The sequence below is a fragment of the Chelonoidis abingdonii genome, chromosome 3, assembly GCF_003597395.2.
Source record: "Chelonoidis abingdonii isolate Lonesome George chromosome 3, CheloAbing_2.0, whole genome shotgun sequence".
Taxonomy (NCBI): Eukaryota; Metazoa; Chordata; order Testudines; family Testudinidae; genus Chelonoidis; species Chelonoidis abingdonii.
The window spans coordinates 89,093,017-89,112,699 of NC_133771.1; the positions used below are offsets into that span (position 1 = coordinate 89,093,017).

Below are 19,683 nucleotides of genomic sequence, written 5' to 3' on the forward strand. Positions count from 1 at the left end.
TGACAAGTAATTAGTCACACTTGGATTTTTATTTATTTTTTGAAACAGGTTGAGTCTATGTATTGCTCAGCTGCATAACTCATCACGAAAAAACATGTGTATAACATTTTTATTTTAGCATCCTATGGTGCTAACCATCATTCATGTTATAATTTACTTTTCACTGATATCAGTAACCATTAGACAAATGCCTAAAATGGTCATCACGATAGTATCCAGATACTATGAACATTTATATAGTGCCACATATTTACATGGTACTTAATGAGTAAAAATTTCCCCCAGATGGAAGGATAGAAACTTTATTATTTAGAACAACAGGTTTGCATATGACTCATGAAAAGTATTAATAAAGTCAACGTACTGACTGAGTTTTGTTGGGTTTTTTTTCACTCTAGCATTTTGTTTGCCCTCTGATTTTACAAGGTTCATCTAATAGCAAACTGATCTTCTTACAGCCCTTGGTTATCAGGGAATATATAGCAAAACATACCAAAACTACTGTGGACTCTCAAATGCTGTGTGTGTGTTAGCACACAGAAAATCACTGGCTTACATTCCATTGGGATACTGTGAGGTTATGTTTGCTGTTATTTATAAAACAAATCAATAAAACATATACATAGCTATTACTTGTCTATTCTCATTTAGAACATGAGATGAAAATTAATGAGTAACTAAATTATCTGTTTTGATCCTTTGGCTAGTGATACATAGTGTTCTAAACAGCACATCGTTTGGGCATTCATGTAAGGAATTAAATGCTTAATATTTTTACCTAAATCACTGAGGTTACCATTCTGTTGGCTTAATGCAAGTGCTGAATCAGCTGCCAGATCTGAGAGCTGGCAAGACCCAGGTTCCCTGTAGTATTATACAAGTAGAGGCTGGAAAAGCCCGCTCAGTCTTTGGCTTAAGCTGCTTGTCACAATTTCTTCTCCCTTCAGTATTTATTTAGTTTCATAGTGAAAACTATCTAGACCAGTTGGCTCCTATTGTTTCCTTGGTGGTGAACTTTATTCCATATACAAACAGTTCTCAAATTTTTTCTTACAGGGGACTACTTATGGAGTTCCAAACCCTATCATGTATTATTACCCTTCCAAGCATTGATCCCTTCACCTTCTCATGACAATTGCCTGATTACATTAAAAATTATTACCAGAACAGTATAAAGGAAGCAAAATAAAAATGAAGTTGGGTTAATATGATGAGTGTGGCTTCCTGTTTACATCATTCCACTTTGCATCCATACTATTTATTTCCTCTCTACAGGTGTCAGGTTTACATACATTGGTACCCACACCACCCCATACTTCCTACAGCCCTCCCACTATATAATCTATCCAGGACACTTTACAGTTTGGTTCTTTCCTGAAGTACCTTCACTACCCCTACAATTGTAGTGTCATTAGCAAATTTTATGAAGATTGATCTTACCCTTAGAAACATGAAATAAAGATTGCAGTCACAAAGGCCTTAGAGATGGTCCAAAGTTTGTAGTTTAATTGAGAAAGGCACCTCTCGAAAACCTTAGAGTATCCTAGACTGGGTTACAATTAGCAGGAAGTGTCATTGCTTGAAGACAGATGTTTCACCGCTCTGACAGGGACAGCTCAGCAGGACACCTGGAAACTCTCCTTGGATAACTCTTTGAGAACCACTGCCATATGCTAGCTAGTCTCACAATAAACTAATTTTGGCTGAACTTTGTGTAAGTGTGCTATTCTTGTATCTGACATTAGGCCCAAATAGACCTGTAGCATCCATCTTGTCTATTCACTTCTGAATCTTGTACCATTCTTAGGGTATGTTTACACTTCAAACTGAAGGTCTAAATTCCAGCCCAAGGAGACATATCCACACTAGCTTTGATCAAGCTAGCCTGCTAAAAATAGAGTGTAGCTGCACCAGTGCATGCAGCAGGAGGGGCTAACCACCTTGAGTCCATACCTGGCTTCTTGGAGGGGTACATACTTGAGGTGTCTAGTCCCTCCAGTTGCTCATGACACCACGGTCACACTCTGTTTTTAGCATGGTAGTTAAATCAGTGCTAGTGTGAGTATGCCTCCTCAAGCTGGAAAATACACCTTCAGCTCAAAGTGTAGACATACCCTTAATCTCATTTTTTAAAATAATACTACAGTATTCTCTTAAATCTTTTTCAATTACTAAGATCTCAAATTCTGCATATATACTAGCTTTCAAAGACTGACTAAAGTTAGAATTAACTCTGCCTTATGGGTATGGGTAGAGCTTTAAAGGCTGTAGATGGATAAATAGAAAGAAAACTCAAAGCAATATGCTGTCCTTGATCTGCCCAGAATTCCCACTAATGTCAACCAGGCCCTAAGCTTTAAAAATTTCTACAGCAGGTGTGGGAATGCCTTCATTCCCATGGTTTCACTTTTCTTTCCATTTGAAGAGAAATGCTACTTTGGAAACTTTATGATCTAAAGGTAAAATACTATAGCACCATTCATCCTGAAGGCTCCCAAATGCTTCATAAACTAGAGTCAATTTTTCAAAACTTTGGTGCTTAAAAGATAGGTACCTAAATCTATATTTAGGGAACTAAATAAATGATTTGTGTCCACAGATGCTGGGCATACACATCTTCCACTGACGTCCATGCTAGCTACAAGTTTCGGCATTTCTAAAGATCAAGCCTTTTATTTTGTTGCCTAAATATAGATTTAGGAGTCTAACATTAGGTAGCCAAGTAAATATAAAAGAATCCTTCCATCCACCATTGAAATACAGAAACCATATGGATCTAATGTGTAGAGCGCTGCGCGAAAAAAAAATGTATATCCACTGATACGGATATGGATATCTGCAGATATAAATTGGTATCTGTGGAGCTGCAGGGCTCTATCAGAAACTGCAGCGGCGAAAGCAGCATGTTGGATTGCCGCTACCGAGAGCCAGTGCCCTGTGCTGGCAGCTCTTCCGGTGTGGCTGTACCACTCCCAGCCCCACCCACTGGGGCTCTGTGACCAGGCAAAGCTTGTAGTGAACCTGGTGCCTACCCCAGTGAGTGGGGCTGGGGGGGTACAGCCACACAGGAGGAGCTGCTGGCAAGGGGCACTAACTCTTGGGAGCGACGGTCCGACATGCTGCTGCTTTTGCTGCTGTGGTTCCCAGTAGTGCCCTGCAGCTCTGCAGATAGCGATCTATATCTGTGCATATCTGCATCTGCGGATATAAATTTTGTATGCACACAAAGCTCTACTAATGTGACAGCTGTTGACAAGGACAACAAAACTAAAGGATAAAACATTTTAGAATAAGAAGTGAAGATGAATACCATATCCATTTGTAATTTCAGCAGGACAATGTAATTACCCATCTGGAACTTGGAAAGGACAATGTATTTGATATTTCTACTGTCGCAAAAATGTGAGAGAGGTCAGTAAGAATCACATGCGGGAAGGATTTTGATTTTACATCTTATTTCCCATTTTCAAATGAATCTTCAAAAATCAACAGTGAGGACAGGTGGAACTGCAGGTTTTGCAAAACCTTGTAGTTTGTCTGATGGGCCCACCACAGCTCACATGATGACCTACGATAACTTAGTATTTATTGTTTCTTTGATTTTACTTTCTTAAAAAAAAATTGGAAAAACCTCAGGTCCCCATGATCATAAGTCTCTCCCATCAAACCCATCAGCATTATCTCGGGGTAAACTGGCAAAATAATAAGGTGTGCATATAAGAAGCTTGTTTTCCAGATAACTTATGTCAAAGTCAATTAAATTCTTTTACTACTCAGGAGAATTTGATTCTGTTTTAGTTATTACACTTATTAAGACCAAATATATCATGTTAACATACTGATTAATACTATGGTATATGTTTTATTTGTACATAAAAATGAGGACCATTTGAGTAAAATATTGCTCAGGACATTATTAACAAGCTCTTATAAAGCACCAAGAAAATGAGTCTTTTTATTCCATTTTGCACATTGACCAAAAATAATACATGATTAATTATATAACAATTTGTTTTTACCTTCTTAGCATTTGGGAAGAGCACAGGAATGAATCTAAAGTTCATGCTTCCTTGTTGGATAAATTCAATCTGCATCTAAAACAGAACAAATCTGACATTTAATTGAAAAGATTAATCTTATAAGCTAATTTTTCTGTACACATGTACAGATTCCTACACATATAGAACATTCACTGCTTATTCAAACTACTCTTCTGTTAAGATATTTGACCTATAGCTAGTCAACCTTCACTTCTAATTACACCAAGCATCATCTGTGGGGCATATTTATGTGACTTCTCTCTATACAGAAATAAGAGACACAGGAAAGGATTCTTCAAAGCTTTATTGGCTATTTGCCAGTTATCCAGACTCAAATAATTATATTTTTTGGTTGCACCGAGTAATCCTGTCAAATAAATCTAGGATTGCTTAAGTATGACTTGATAAGAAATGCTATTCAGTTTACAAAGTGGTGAAAGCATTAATTTCAATATCTTCACAATTTGGGTCAATTCTGTGTCCTAGCAAGGATGCTAACTAAACCCCTGTCACATGTAGATTTGGTTTTAATCTGATTTAGGGTCTGATGGAAGTGGTGAGAACTGGAAGTGTTGCCAGGATACTAGGCTTAGCTCTCAAGTGGGGGATGGGTTACCTTTGTATTAGCTCGTTCTGGCTGATCAGCGGAGAGCTCTGGAGAGAACTATTTTGAGACGTTTAAATAGGAGGTTAGTTGTGGCAATGTGAGGCCTAAAAGGTTATGACATGAGCTCTACAGGGAGCTGACAAGGGAGGAAGAAACATCTAGATTCACAAAAGTACACTGGTCTGATTCGCCTCCCCTGCCAGTACTGTGCTTAGCTTCACAGTTCCATGTCTCAGGCCTGGTCTACACTACATTTTAAATCGATTTAAAGAGTGTTAATCGATTTAACGCTGTACCCGTCCACACTACAACCGCCCTTTATATCGATATAAAAGGGCTCTTTAAATCGATTTCTGTACTCCACCGCTGAGAGAGGTAGCGCTAAATTCGAATTAAATATCGGATACGGTTAGTGTGGACGGAAATCGGACGTTTGGCCTCCGGGCGGTAATCCCACAGTGCACCATTGACTGCTCTGGACAGCAATCTGAACTCGGATGCAGCAGGCAGGTAAACAGGGAAAAGCCCGCGAACTTTTGAATACATTTCCTGTTTGCCCAGCGTGGAGCTATGATCAGCACGGGTGGCGAGCAGTCTCAAATCCAAAAGAGCTCCAGCATGACCGTACGGGAGATGTAGATTGATCGCTGTATGGGGAGACAAATCTGTTTGTATCAGAGCTTCCGTTACAGACACGAAATCAAAGCATTTGAAAAAAATCTCCAGGATACCAGTGCTGCGTGACAAGCGTAACGGGAAGCCAGAGACTCAAATGGAACGCTCATGGATGGAGGGGTACTGAGGACTCCAGCTATCCACAAGTCCACAGCAGTCTCTGAAAAGTATTTGCATTCTTGGCTGAGCTCCCAATGTCTGTAGGTTCAAACACAGTGTCTGGCATGGTTCAGGGAACAACTCTCATTTCTTCCTCCCCCCCACCACGTGAAAGAAAAGGAAAGAAATCTTTCTGACTGACTTTCAATGTCACCCTATGTGTACTGAATGCTGCTGGTAGACGCGATGCTGCAGCAGTGAAGAGCAGTATCCGCTTCTCTCCTCTCCCCTCCCTGTGGTAGACGGTGCAATAGGACTAGTAACCGTCATCATGAATATCTAACATGTTGACATCGAGGCCAACATTGCTGGTTACTCCCAGTAGATAGACAGAACAGCTATAACCAGCTTCATCATAGCAAGTGGGGGCTTCAGTCCCTCCTTTCTGTGTAAAGAAAGATTCTTACTGCCTGGACTGTCATAGCAGCAGCATGCTGGGCTCCTCTCCCCACATCGCTTAATGTCCTGCCTGGACTATCATCGCACCGGAAGGCTGCCTCCCCCTCATTTTATGTCACTAAACACTCAGTGTTTCTTATTCCTGCATTCTTTAATTACTACATGACACAAATGGGCAGGACACTGCCACGGTATCCCAGAAGGTTGGGGAGGAGGGAAGCCACGGGTGGGGTTGTTGCAGGGGCACGCCCTGTGATACTGACATGGGAGCAGCTGTGCTCTGATAACAGTCTTCTCTAATACAACTTGCCCCTTATCTAGGCAGGACTGACTCTATTTTTAGAAACCATAAGGGAGGGATTGACTCAGTCCCAGTGGAGTCATCCGAATTTTCCTTTTGCGTTGCGCCCCAGCCGATTTCAGCCAGGGGCACTCATGATAGCAGCGGACAGTACAGAGGAGGAGAGATAACGATACTCATTCGCCAGTTTTCTCCGGCAGTAGACGGTACAGAACGACCGGTAACATCTCTGCTATCATTCAAAGCAAGTGAATGCTGCTGTGTGACACTGGAGTATCGCCTCTCTGTCCGCGGGCATCCAGTAACACATACGGTGCCGGAAAAAAAAAAGCTGAACGGGCTCCATGGTTGCCGGCTTATGGCCGTCTGCCAGGGCAAATCCAGGGAAAAATGCGCGAAAGGATGTCAGCTGATGTCTTTCCCAGAGGAAGAGAATGACTGAACATTTACCCAGAACCCCCGCGACAATAATGATCTCAACCCAAATTCCAAAGGGGCGGGGAGACTGCGGGAACATATGAATAGCTACGGAAGAGCTACCCACAATGCAACGCTTCAGAAATCGACGTTAGCCTCGGACCATGGACGCACAACACCGAATTACTGTGCCTAGTGTGGCCGCATGAAATTGAATTTATAATATCAGTTTTATAAAATCGATTTTAGCTAATTCAATATTATCCCGTAGTGTAGACGTAGACTTAGTCAGGTTTACCACTGACTGACAGAGCCCACAGCGGGGTGAATTACAGGGAGGAAGGTCAGACAGCATTATATCAGATCATGCTGGAGGGGCATGGGAGACCACATAAAAGGTTGAAGATGATGAACTGGAATATCAAAAATTCTGATTTTATAAAACCATAAAAATATGAAAGAATGAGGCACACATGATTAAAAGGATATTGTATTAATCTCAAACTGCATTTCCTAGCCAGTAATACTGGGTGCAGGATACTGACTAGATGAGAGGCATTAATGTGAGCACCACAAAGAAAACAAAGAACATGCATTTGGAGAAAGATTTAAGGGGAAATGATGCAGATTCCTTTTAAAATGGCAAACGCGTGCCCTCACTTACCATCCTGTGGATGTATTTAGTATGTAAGCCATGCTCATCCCTGTCCAGCTGGGATTCAGCCCCTTCAACATCCTGTTTGTATTTTGGACTGATTGCTATGATTATCATCACCATCTTCTGTTAGGGAGAAAAGCACTGATATGAAATTGTGAAATGCACTATGTTTCATAGAGGCTGCTTGGAAACCTGCCAGTTTGTATTTTAAGTGCTCTGGATGTTCTTGGCAAATATCAGAGGATTTCATTCATTCTGGCAAGTGAAATACTGTGAAACTCATCCACACTCTTTCCTCTCTCTTTCTTGCAATTGCTACTTTTACATATAAAACACCTAAATGTCAAGGGATAAGATCAACAGATATTAGCGTTGACCAATTTATAGTTGAAACCACATTAATGAAAAGTAACTTATGTGTAATATAGTTATGCTCAGATTTTCAAAAGCGCACATGCTACTACAGTTGTCACTGGGGTCCACACCAGGGACCTTTGGTACCAAAAGTACAGTCCCCTTTCACCTACCACTTGAGCTCCTTTAACTGGGAGAAAGTAGAATACTGTATAGTTGTTGGGGCCAGATACCACAAGGAGTCATGGTAACTTGCACTGGACCAACATATTACATATGTGCTTTTTCACATGCCTGGCTTGCATGCACACACTGCCAGATGTGTGCACACATGTTGGGGATTGGCATTTACCTATGCACACACAAAATATCAGACAGATACTCTGTGAAAGAAAGAATGAGTCCAAGAAATCCAATGCATGAAGCTATGCACCAAATGATAGAAATTAATGCGGTGCTTTCTACTTTGTCAGTGGGTATCTCTGTTTTTGTTTAATACAATGATTTGGCTTGATCCCAACAAGGACTGAGTACCCAGAACTCCCATGAACTTCAGAGGAAGTTGTAGATGCTGAGGACTCTCAGTATCAGGCCCTTAAGTTGTAGCATTATAGTCTTGGCTTTGAAGCAACCTGCACTTTAGTTTACCTTTACACAGCACATTTATCCATAAAGGCCCCAGCTTCCCAAAGTGCTTTACAGACATAGTAATATACAAACTATATACGGGGAACAGGATCACTGCATTCCCCACTGAAATGCAGCTGCCTTTGGATGAAACACAGTAATTGCCTTAACCATGCTTAGAAACACTATACAGTAATTTAGGGCAGTATGTGAGGAACAACATATCCAATTGAAACTTCAGACAGAACTTAACTACCAGAGTTCGGGTTTGGCTGAAATGCCACAGTTAACACCCCAACTTGTAGAGAAAGAGCTTTGGGATGTTTAACAAACAGAAGGAATTGAGATTTTGGTTTTATGTCTCATTACATGCCTCTTTTGCTTGTTTTAGTCTAGAACAGGATGAGGGTACAATCATTTTCTTTTAAATCACAAATCCTAAATTAAGCTATTGACCTATATGTGTTCTATCAATGGAAAACAAATCACAAGTGGATTGGCTATGGGAGATTTAATGTTCCCCAAAGGTAAGACAGATTAAAAGCAAAGCAGGACAAAACAATTTCATGCAAATACACATCTAGCTATTTGTGTTGTGTACCTATTGTTGTACAAAAATGCAGCACCATATTTCACATTCTCTTGTAGAAGCAATGCTGCACCAAATACCCCCAGGTTGGGGACAAGGAGGGCACAGGCAGGGAGTGCATGCTCAGGAGTCTGGAGCAGGAAAGTTGGAAAGGTTCTTGAGGAAGGAGGGTTGACCACTGGCAGAGAGGGAGATCAAAACAATCAGCCTTGAGGGGAGGGAGAATGTCATGCTAGGCCTGAGGGGACAGATAAGGAGAAAACTTGTGATGTGGGGAGAGGCAGAAATGGATAAAAACTTGGTGGAGTGTGGTGGAGGCAAAGAGAACTGAGGAAAAAGAAACAAATTTACTATGTTCACTCCACTGTTTAATGAAGACAAACTCTTTCTCAGAGCTGTACATTCAGTGTAGGTGCGTGCACTTCACATTTTGGTTCTGGTCCCTCACTACTAGTATCAACCTTAAGAATTTTCCTTGTGCCATCTCTATGGGAAAATATCCAGACAAGATTAGATTGTCTTTACGTACATCACCTAGGTAGCGTTCCATCCACTTAATGATGTCAATGCCTCGTACTGTGTCCTCAAATATATCAATCTGTAAGAGAAGGAGAGCTGGAGATTACTACTTCTCCATTGTTCAGCTGCAGGTCCTGAGGGTTGTGAAGATGAGACAGGGACAGGAGAATATCTTGGAACATTTGTAAAAAGTTTACCAAACAAATTTTAAAGTCAAATAGTGTGCTTAAAGATTCAGACTCTTAAGTGTTCACTATTCCTAGGCGAAAGACAGATTAGTATTTACATATCAAAATCACTGCTTTTTTTTTTTACTTTAACATAGCTACTTATTACATGTTTTCAGAAAGTCCCAGTCAAAGACAGTTATAGTTCAAACCAGAGTGAAACTCCACACAAATTGATGACATTATCCAAAAATGCTGAAAATTTAAATTATGGTTTTGAGTATATTCCTGAAGTGCCTAGTCTGTTCCTCCACTTCTGTGGCTTCTGAATCTCCCATTTACTAGTCCCCCCCCAACTCTTCAACACCAAACACACACAACATTCTCTCACCCACAGCACACCCCAACCCAAAACAAAACTTGCCTTTATTTCCCTAAATTGGCATCATTGCAAAGAATACATGAATTTATGTCCAAGACTATTTATCAGAAAAGATCCACAGCTTTCTTTCTGCAAAATTTCACAATGAATATCTGAGCTTGGCAAGCATATCAGCAAGGCTGTTGCTATTAGAAGCAGCAATCCAGGCTGCAAAGAGTGCCAAAGGGCAGGAGGCTTCATTGTAATGAGTATGATCAGCCTCAATCAGCTCTCTGCAAGCTTCATGAGCTCCATAAATTGACAGTTTATGACACTGGCTAATGAAGTACATTTTAACAATTCCAAGGTTTTGGTAGTCTCCGTTTTTCTCTTCTTTAAAAATAATGAGTGAATATATTTGGGTACCTGCTTTGATATCATTTTTCTACATTTGTTACTCTGTCTCCAGAGGTGATATCAACAGTCTTCATATTAATTGGTCATATTTAGAATTAAACTACTATAAACAAGCATAGCTTGAGCTTCCGGAAAAAGGCTTTGATGAAAGCAAGCAAGCACATGCTTAACTTCCATTAAGTCCTATTAAGCTTAAAGTTAGCCATGTGCTTAAGTGCTTTCCTGAACTGGGGCCAAAGAGGCCAAAGAGTGGAGGTGGGAGAATCAGACAGCTTATGTTCTTGAAATAAGAAAAAAATGAGTCAAAATTGGCTTCTATGGATATCAAGTCCTGGAACCTTTGTGGATGATGCTTGTAGAGGTGAGAATTGTGTTAAAGAAAACCCATGAACAGTTAAATGAAAATCTGGATGGCATGTAGGATTGACGGTGGAACACAGAGCCTTTCACACCTCTAGGTCATTGGCTTGAATCCTCCCTAGATATGTAGTGACCAAAAGATCTCACTATCTTATGGTTGTTTCAGTAACCAATGTGAAATATCTGATGGTTTTTGGTCTTTGTCTGATTTCTAGTGCACAGATGTCCACATCTGAAAAAACATCTACAAAATTAGCTGTCTCTGCAAAGAGGCCATGGTTTGGACTGAATGAACATGAAAACCCGATTGATTTTTCCTGCCCAGAGATGGTCAGTCCTAATCAAGGTAGAGGCACATTGACGGAGCAGCACGTGAAAGCTCATATTGATGTCCACACTGTACCAAAGTTATCAAGAAATGTCTCAAGGACTGTCAGTCTAGCACCTTTCAGAAGCATAAAATTCCCTTTTAAAAAGTCAACAAATGAAAATGTGGATAATATAATCTAAACTTTTCATCTAAAACCCATTTCTCTTTTACCATTCCCTGAATCTACAACATTTAGTGATGCATAGAAAAACATATACCTCTCTGTTTAAAAAAAATCTCTCTTTTTTCCTGTATCTGAAAATCATTCTTTCCAAAAGGAATACTCACTGCAGTTTGAAATCCATTTACAAGCAGAAAGTTCACAAATTTCATGACCTCCATAGCTGCATCCACCGAATATGTTATAAAAACCTTACCTAAGAGAGACATTCATATAAATAAGTGATGAGTCAAAACAGGTGATTCAAAGAAAAAGAGACAGTTTCATAACTTTACTTGCTCAGTTGTGAAGTCAGTGAGAGGGGGCTGTGCCTTGTACATTTGACCACTGTGACCAATTAAAGAGTCAGAGAATCATAAATTTTGAGGCCAGAAGAGACTATTATGATACTCTAATCTAACCTCCTGCAATAACACTGGCTATAGGATTTCACCCAGTAATTCCTGCATCAAGGCCATAACTATTGGCTGAGCTAGAGCATATCCAAAAGTGATATTGATAGTCTAATTCAGCCCTCAGGCACAATGACACAATGGCTATAATATGGGATTTTGAAGGTAGATATAAAGATATAAAGTGGTGGAAAATATAAAGCTCCTATTGAGGAGGTGGAAGGATCTCACCAGAAATATGTATCACCTGTCAATCAACACAATGTTTAAAAGGACACTGACCATTTAAAATCCTAACTTTTCCTTGAAAAAGACATTGGAAGACCATTACAGCACTATTTATAAAAAGTGGTATTGTTCTTTTTATTCATAGCCCTGGCTCAGGGTTGGTGTGGCATTTACCACTTCAGCAGGGGTGCTGGGAGGCACAGTATAGCTTCTGTGCCACTCCTTTAGAGAGTGCAGTGTGCACTTCCCTGTGTCGGCTGCATTAAGTCATTCAGAGTAGGGATTGAGACCATGGCCTGACTGCCCTTCTACCTGCTTGGGGTAGGTAGCATTGTATGGATACCAATGTGCCAACCTCTCAGCCTTAAATACCTGCATAGGACCTTAGCCATAAGCTGGTCCTAATTATTGTGAGATAAATAGGATCTGGAGACAGGATTCAAGGATTTGTGTGGCTCATGTGCAGGAAACAGATTGTCTAGAAATGCTCTGAATTGTATCTACTGCACTGAACTGTCAGGGAGTAGACAACTGAGTAGATTTTTTAAATCTCTGTGATTCTTTTAGGAAGTGTTTGGTGATTTCAGTTCCAGCCCCAGATACACACAAATTGGGAAAACTCCAATATATATATATTTTTAATATATATATTAAAAAAAGAAAAAGAAAAAGAAAAAAAAAAGCCTTATAAGAGATGATCATGATCAAGTCAGCCAGTTTTAGGCCTCAGTCCCCCATCTGTAAAATGTGGATAATAGCACTATCTAATACTAAGTAGCATTATTATTATGATGATGATAAGGGTTTGCTTTGTAGATACAGGTGAAGATTCTGAAGAAGGAGGTGGTCCTCATCTTTTCCTTAACTGATCCAACCATCACTACAGAACAGTCTCTATGCTCTGATTGCTATCATTTCATTATTAAGAACTATAGTGCCTCCTGCCTCACAGGGACATCTATTTTAGCAAGAAATCAGCTGGTCCATGAAAATAATCCAACAAGTGCTTGTTTATTTTCTAAAAAACATAATGTCAAGTAATTAATGAGAATTATGTTAATTTGTTTCCAGTTCCAAGGGAATAATTTGTTACACCAAACACAAACACATTCAGGACCTGATTACATTTAGTGCAAAAAGTCTAGTTCATGTTAAGTGTTTTCTTTCTATGTTGTCTTTGTGTTCTTCTGTTGTTTACATTTTTTGTTGCTAAGCATGTAAAGCTGACAGGCTGATGATCACAGACAGCTTTTGAAATAATAAAACTTGACAGAAGAAAATTGCTAACAACTTACGCAACTCTTCTGGCAAATTGCTTGTTCTCAGAGTTCCCCTGGCTGCAGGATTACTAAGAGGTCTTGGGACACCAGCTGGGGGCAGAAGGTTGTTAACCTGAGGTCCAAAGTCAGAAGTACACTGGTAACCATCACCTTGGGCACTTGCCGTGGGTGGCAGCCCTCCATTGGGTACCTGGTTGTATAACTGGTTTCTAGAAGGAAAAACAAATGGTGATTTCTTATATACATACACACATGCAAACATAAAATTTGAGTTCTTTTAAAGAAAAACAAATTATTTGTTTTAATAGCAAAGAGAGACTTAGCTTATCAGATATTTACCAAATAAGAACCTAGGACTGAAAATCTGAATTTCAGAGAGATTTTGAAGAGTCACCACTGGCTCAGCTTTTCCTCAGATCTATTTGAGTGTCTGGATATGCGTTTTCATTGATACTTCTTGGCTGGAAGTCTACCACGCTGATGTAGTTTACTGCACAGGAAGCACTGACCACAGCAGGTGAATGCAAGAGAAAGGCTGGATCCTTTCACACTTGAAAGCAGTTAATTTGTAAATAAAGGAAGCAAAAGTATTTTTGGATGAGAAGGGGTAAACTTTCCAAACGGTGCTGGTCTGTGCATACAGTTCTATACATGTGAATATTTGACCATCAAAGTGGCACCTATATAGTCTATAGCCACTACTTAGAAGATGATATGTGAAAACTCTTAGGCCTCAGGGACTCAGATGGAGTCTGACCAGAGACGTTGGCCTAAAGAGGAGAATCGAAGTCTGAGGTACCCAAACTACAACTCCCATGAGACACTGTGACAGCATTTCCAAACTGAAATATTTTGGTTATGGACCAAAGATCAAAATTGTGAAAAAAAAATTGTATGTGACCAGTTATAGTGGATATGATTGAGGTTTTCCATGTTAGAGACTTGTGTTCTGGGGCTGCAGTAACCTTGTATAATGTTTCTAACTAGTTTTTTTTTTTTTAAAAAAGAGGGGTAGGAAGAGAGAGTTTTCAGCAGCTGTGTTCTTGGCTGGAGTTTATGGCCTTAGAACACTCTCTCTCTCTCTCTCATTTTTTCCCCCTTGTTCCTGTATGTGAATGACAACATTCTGGCTACAACGTATTTTTTGTTGTCAAATTAAAACTTGGTGGATTTGCTTTGGCACTCATTTTCTGTTATGGGCAAAAAGTTATAAGATACTCTATAGATAATCACTATCAATGTATAACTTGTATTCTAGGAATCAGTGCAAAGGAGCAGCGATGTGGCCAAAAGATGTTTTGGATTTATTGCAAAAAAAGGTACAAAGGAAAATGAGATATACTCCAGAAAAAATCAGTCACAAAAATTCCTATTTTCTACAGCTGCTTATAAAATTTCCAGAACTTCAAATTGACAAATAAATGCCAAAAGTTATCACCCATTTTTAAAATTTGACTGAAACACTCTCAAAGACACTAGATATTCACCATTCTTTCCACTGACAAGTTGAAAATCTCTAATGCAAACTTAATTTGCTACTGCATCTCACTTTGCTAATTATTGCTTTTAATTCTCTGGAGGCAGAGAATGCTATGTAGCCTACACCAAGGACTCCAGAGTTCTGTTGCTAGTTCAATTTCTTGCCACAGCCAAGCCACATAGCTGAATATTTTCAAAAATGAATGCCTAAAGTTAACCCACCTTAATTCTTACTTCAGCACCTAACTAAAAGTGGCCTGATTTTCAAAGGTGCTGAGTGCCTGCAGCTCACACTGAAGGTAACTTTAGGCAAACAAGTTTGAAAAAAATTCTACCTCATGTTCCCTATCTCTTAAGTGAGAATAGCGCATTATATAGCACAATGGGGTCCTGGTCCATGACTAGAGCCCCCTAGGAGCTATAGTAGTGGTAATAATAACAACAATAATAGTACTAATAATGACAATGTGAAGCCTAATGAATGAATGTTTGCAAAGTTCTAGGAGATCCTCAAATGAAAAGTGCTAGACATTCTATGTTTTATTATGCCATGAGAAGTCCATGAACATGCTGGAAGTGTTAATTTAGATAGTATCAGAATTAAACAAGATTTTCTCTCTTTTCCTCTGAGCTACAGAAGAGATAAGGATGAACTTATTTGTTGCAAATCACTGAGGAATTTAAGGCTGGCATATCATAAAACTGGACGCTAAAGAATGTAACCTCATTGATCTTTGTTCATAAACCGGGAGGAGGGGGAAGAGTTCTGAAGTTTCAGCTAAGATATTTCCAACTCCTCTTCCTTTTAATCTTCAAGTATTGACACTTATGCACACGTCAGAGTGGAGCAGACACTGGAATAATACTTCAGATAACTGGCTTTGAAGTTCTGGTATCACATAGAGCCTGTATTTTGCTATGTCCGAGGCCCCGTTGCATGGGAGATAGCAAATAAACTTAATAAATCTCCAAACCAACCTTTCCATACACATGCCAACAAGAAACACTAACATTACAGGCTTTACAAATACTGGTTCCAAACTCCAACAAAACTGCTCTAGAATTTTCAAAGTTTGTGTTCCAATTCTCAAAGCATACTTACGGAAATCGTGGGCGTACCGCAGAGGAGCATTCTCTTTGTGGAACTCTTTCTCCATTGCATTTAGGAGCATGAGGATTTGAATAGTTATGGATTACTTGCTGGGCAGGATGGATGACTCTCATGCAAGGTCCAGGAACAGGAGGCAGTGGTTGCAAGGGATGTGCGAAATGTTGGTAGGGAGTCCTACCATCTAAGAAATTAATAAAATAAACACAAGGATCTAATCAATTTACTTTGGACTAACTGGAAGTTTTCATATTTCAAACACAACCTGCTTCATTTCTAGGAAAGCTCTAGCAGCTTGTAAGTTATATAGTGCCATCAGAAGCAGGTTTAAGAAACATTTTCCAGAACAAAGTTCCATGCTTAGACAAACAATGGGGTTCAGCTTTCCACGGTGGGTTGGAATGTTGACAGTTAAATAGTGAGAGTTGGGTCTTCGTCCATATTTAACATGCTTGACTTTTTTTGGGGCTATAAGCTGAAAAAATGAATAATCTGAACAGTCTCATAAAAGCAGAAGAAAAATCCTGGAACAAATCAGTTTGCAACACTAAGGCTAAACAGACTGAAATTATTGTAAATGAAAAGAGAAAAATTGTCTTTCATTTTGTTACTTCATTCTGAACGAATTTGCTGTCTGTCTAACAGTAACCTCTTAAGGCTTTGAGGCTGGTTCTATTGCTATCCTAAAGGAAGGTAACATGACAATCCTTGCTAAAATAACTTTGCAAAAATGCTATTGGTTTTTTGATGCGTCCATCATAGTATCTATTAATTATTATGATTATTAATATTTGTATTACGATAGCACCTAGTCATAGACCAGGAGTCCGTTGTGCTAGGTGCTGTACAAAAACAAAACAAAAAGATGGTTCCTGCCTCACAGAGCTTACAAATTAAGTATAAGACAAAAGACAATGGGTGGATACAGACACAAGGCGGAGTACAAGGAGACAATCGATAGATTACTGTGCACTGAGAACACAGCCTTACTGTTCTCAAGTTTTTTTGTGGGCACCGCAGAACAGGAGAGGTTTTAATGAGGTATCTGAAGGAGGACGGTAAGTTAATTCCATAAACATCTGCAAAATTATTGCCTTCTGAGACATTACATGTGCAGCTGTAAAGCAGTAGATCACAACAAGAGTGGGGGCACAGATGAAGGCCTCTCATTAGAAAGCGCTGCTATCCAACCTTCATTGGAGGTGATCTACACAGCCACTCAAGTTTTCATTTTTCAGTTGTGACATTAAGACTTTAGATTTTATTTTTATTGTATTTTGGGGTCTCCAAACTTTGTTGTTCACTTTCTGTGCTGGGGCTGAATGACAATCAGCAGAGCAGGGCACAGCAAAGAAGCACTCAAGCAGCTGATAGCAAAGGCAATGAATGCCAGGACACTGCACTACTGTGTGTCATGCCATAGTCTTCCCTCTTTAAGGGTCAGGTATAGCCAGGCAGAGGGGACCACAGACCTAACTGGTGTGGGGAAACTGAACCAAGGCTGTACATCTGAAGATCTGTGTTGTTGCTGATAAACAGGAAGTAGCTTCTAATGAGCTGCAAGAGAAACAGATGGGGAAAGAGACTTTCCTTTCAGCATCCCATGTCAGGTTCATTGCCAGGAATGGCTCCCTGGCCCAGTGGTGGCACCAGCAGCCACATGCCTTCACCCAGCTCATCTCTAGACTTTCACATGTGTAATGGCTGTTTGGTATATGCAACGTATACTTTAGGCATAAGCTGAAATAGAAAGCAATGGAAGCAATTTGCATCATGGGCAGGGAAACTGAGTCCACTGCTCCAGTCTCTCTGTTTGTGGACTCCCTAAGATGACACTGCATCAGTTCCCAGTCAGAAGGTAACTATCAGGACTGGAAAATTATTTTTTTTACAAAATTAAAGCTTAAATTATTCAGAAGCAGATGGAACAGGAGTGAAGTGCTAGACATGTTGCCAGCTCTTGCTATTTTATCATGATTCTTGTGATATTTGGTGGTTTTTTAAAACCCCCATATCATGGAGACACATGACAATCTCAGTTTTCATTAAAAAATTAAAGTTTCTAGCCGTTGTGCTCACAGAGAAAAGCTTAAAAATGTGACCCAAAAGGCTCAATCACCAGAGGCAAATAAAAAGAACCCAATATTTACTGTTTTTTAAATCTTGTGATTTTTACTCCAAACTCGTGATTTTGGAGTGTTTGGGGTGGCAATACTATGCTAGTAGGTCATATTGGTTCAAACTGACAATTGGACCCTTGTTTGAATCATATTTGGAGTTCTGTGGAGATTTGTCTGTAAATACGAGATTAAAACCCACAAGTAATTTGTGTGTTTATTAACAAAAGTACTTGATATTCTTTACATTAGTTCTCTTTTTATTTACATTTGTTTAGTTTAGAAAAAATACTCTTTATTTTTTCAGCAACTAATAATGAATGCTTGTATTGCCTCTCATGATAAACTCAAGCTAACTTCCTTCCATAGTAAAATGTTAACAGAAACAAAAAACATGGTTATAAACAATTGCCATTTATGGTATCGCCTAGTCCAGATGTTAAAAAAGCCAAGGCCCCAAATATCATGAGAAGAGCTTAAAAACAGTGACATTTTTAGACAATCTTTTTGTTTGCCTTCTGGGATTTGAGCCTTTAGAATACAATGGAATCATGCTTTTAAGCTTTTCTTTTCAGCCACAAGGGCTAGACACTTAAAAAAACCCAACCCTGTTATTGGAAGAGTTCTGATAAAATTATGAGAGTTGGCAACATTCTATTTATTTGTACCACAGGGGGTCTCCTCCCGCCCCGCAACCCTGTTAGCTGTGTCACTGCTGGGTATGGTTTGAAAAAGCCTGGGGGAATGCAAACTGAAAGTAAACATATTTTGAGGGATGTTGCTTGTAGCCAGCTCTAGGGGACAGGCACTGCTGTGTGGTTGGGCTGGCTTAAAGGATTTTAAGAGAACACTGTCTCACTTCTTTCATTTGGATATTCCTGATACTATAATAAATGGAGGTTACTCACCTGTAACACAGAGGGACAATCACTTGAAGAAGAAATAGAGGTTACTTACCTGTAACTGGAGGTTCTTCAAGGGGTGTGATCCCTATCTGGATATTCCACATGTGGGACACAGGCATGTACCTGCATCCAGAATTATTTTTTTTCTTTTTGCAAGCAGTGTCCTTTGGCCTGCATGTGTGCCACTGCTCACCTTGTGCTTTGAACTGAGGGCATAAAAGGTGGTGAGGGCCGATGCCTCTCCAGTTTCCCATTAATACCTCAGTTAAAACAATCCACAGCAGAGGGGACAGAGGGCAGGAAGGGGAATATAGATAGGGACTGCACATCTCGAAGAACCTCCAGTTACAGGTAAGTAACCTCTATTTCTTCTGCAAGTGATTATCCCTCTGTGTATTCCACACATGGGAGACTAACAATCAGTAGTCAGACTGCAGGTTGGTGCAAGGATCCAAAAGCGAAAACTAACCGTAGTACTGCTGTCCCCACAGCTGGATCAGAGTGTAATGTCTTAAAGGTATGAAGAGAGTTCTCAATAGCTGTCCTCCATAACTCTAGGAGTGGTACATCTCTCAGTGATGCAGCTGAAGTAGCTTACTCGCTAGTGGAATGAACCCTTCGCCCACCCCAGAGGGGGAATATGAGCTAGTTGGTAACTGTGACTCAATGCATCCCTGTATTCATACCCTGCACACTATTGTAATAATCTTTGTATACAATGTGCTGTGTGAAGTATCATATCATATTTTAAAGAATCCTTATTGAGTTTGCAGGAACAAACCATCCTGATGTGCAGAAAGAATAGTAAATATGGCAGGCGACCAGCTTGGCTTAACAGTGAAATCCTTGCTGATCTTAAATGCAAAAAAGAAGCTTACAAGAAGTGGAAGCTTGGACAAATGACCAGGGAGGAGTATACAAATATTGCTCAGGCATGCAGGAGTGAAATCAGGAAGGCCAAATCACACTTGGA

The 19,683-nt window shown here is 39.8% G+C and overlaps 1 protein-coding gene across 2 annotated transcripts in view; it reads right to left on the minus strand.

Moving 5' to 3' along the window:
- The window catches only part of TRAF3IP2 (TRAF3 interacting protein 2), a 41,072-nt gene that overhangs the window by 2,875 nt on the left and 18,514 nt on the right, over positions 1–19,683 (minus strand). For both annotated transcript variants that reach the window (XM_032772609.2, XM_032772608.2), the window contains 6 exons: positions 15,683–15,872; positions 13,117–13,310; positions 11,309–11,397; positions 9,356–9,424; positions 7,263–7,379; positions 4,020–4,094 (listed from right to left, as the gene is read on the minus strand). In XM_032772609.2, the coding sequence (XP_032628500.1) occupies positions 4,020–4,094; positions 7,263–7,379; positions 9,356–9,424; positions 11,309–11,397; positions 13,117–13,310; positions 15,683–15,872 (734 nt within the window). The remainder of the gene's footprint in view (positions 1–4,019; positions 4,095–7,262; positions 7,380–9,355; positions 9,425–11,308; positions 11,398–13,116; positions 13,311–15,682; positions 15,873–19,683) is intronic.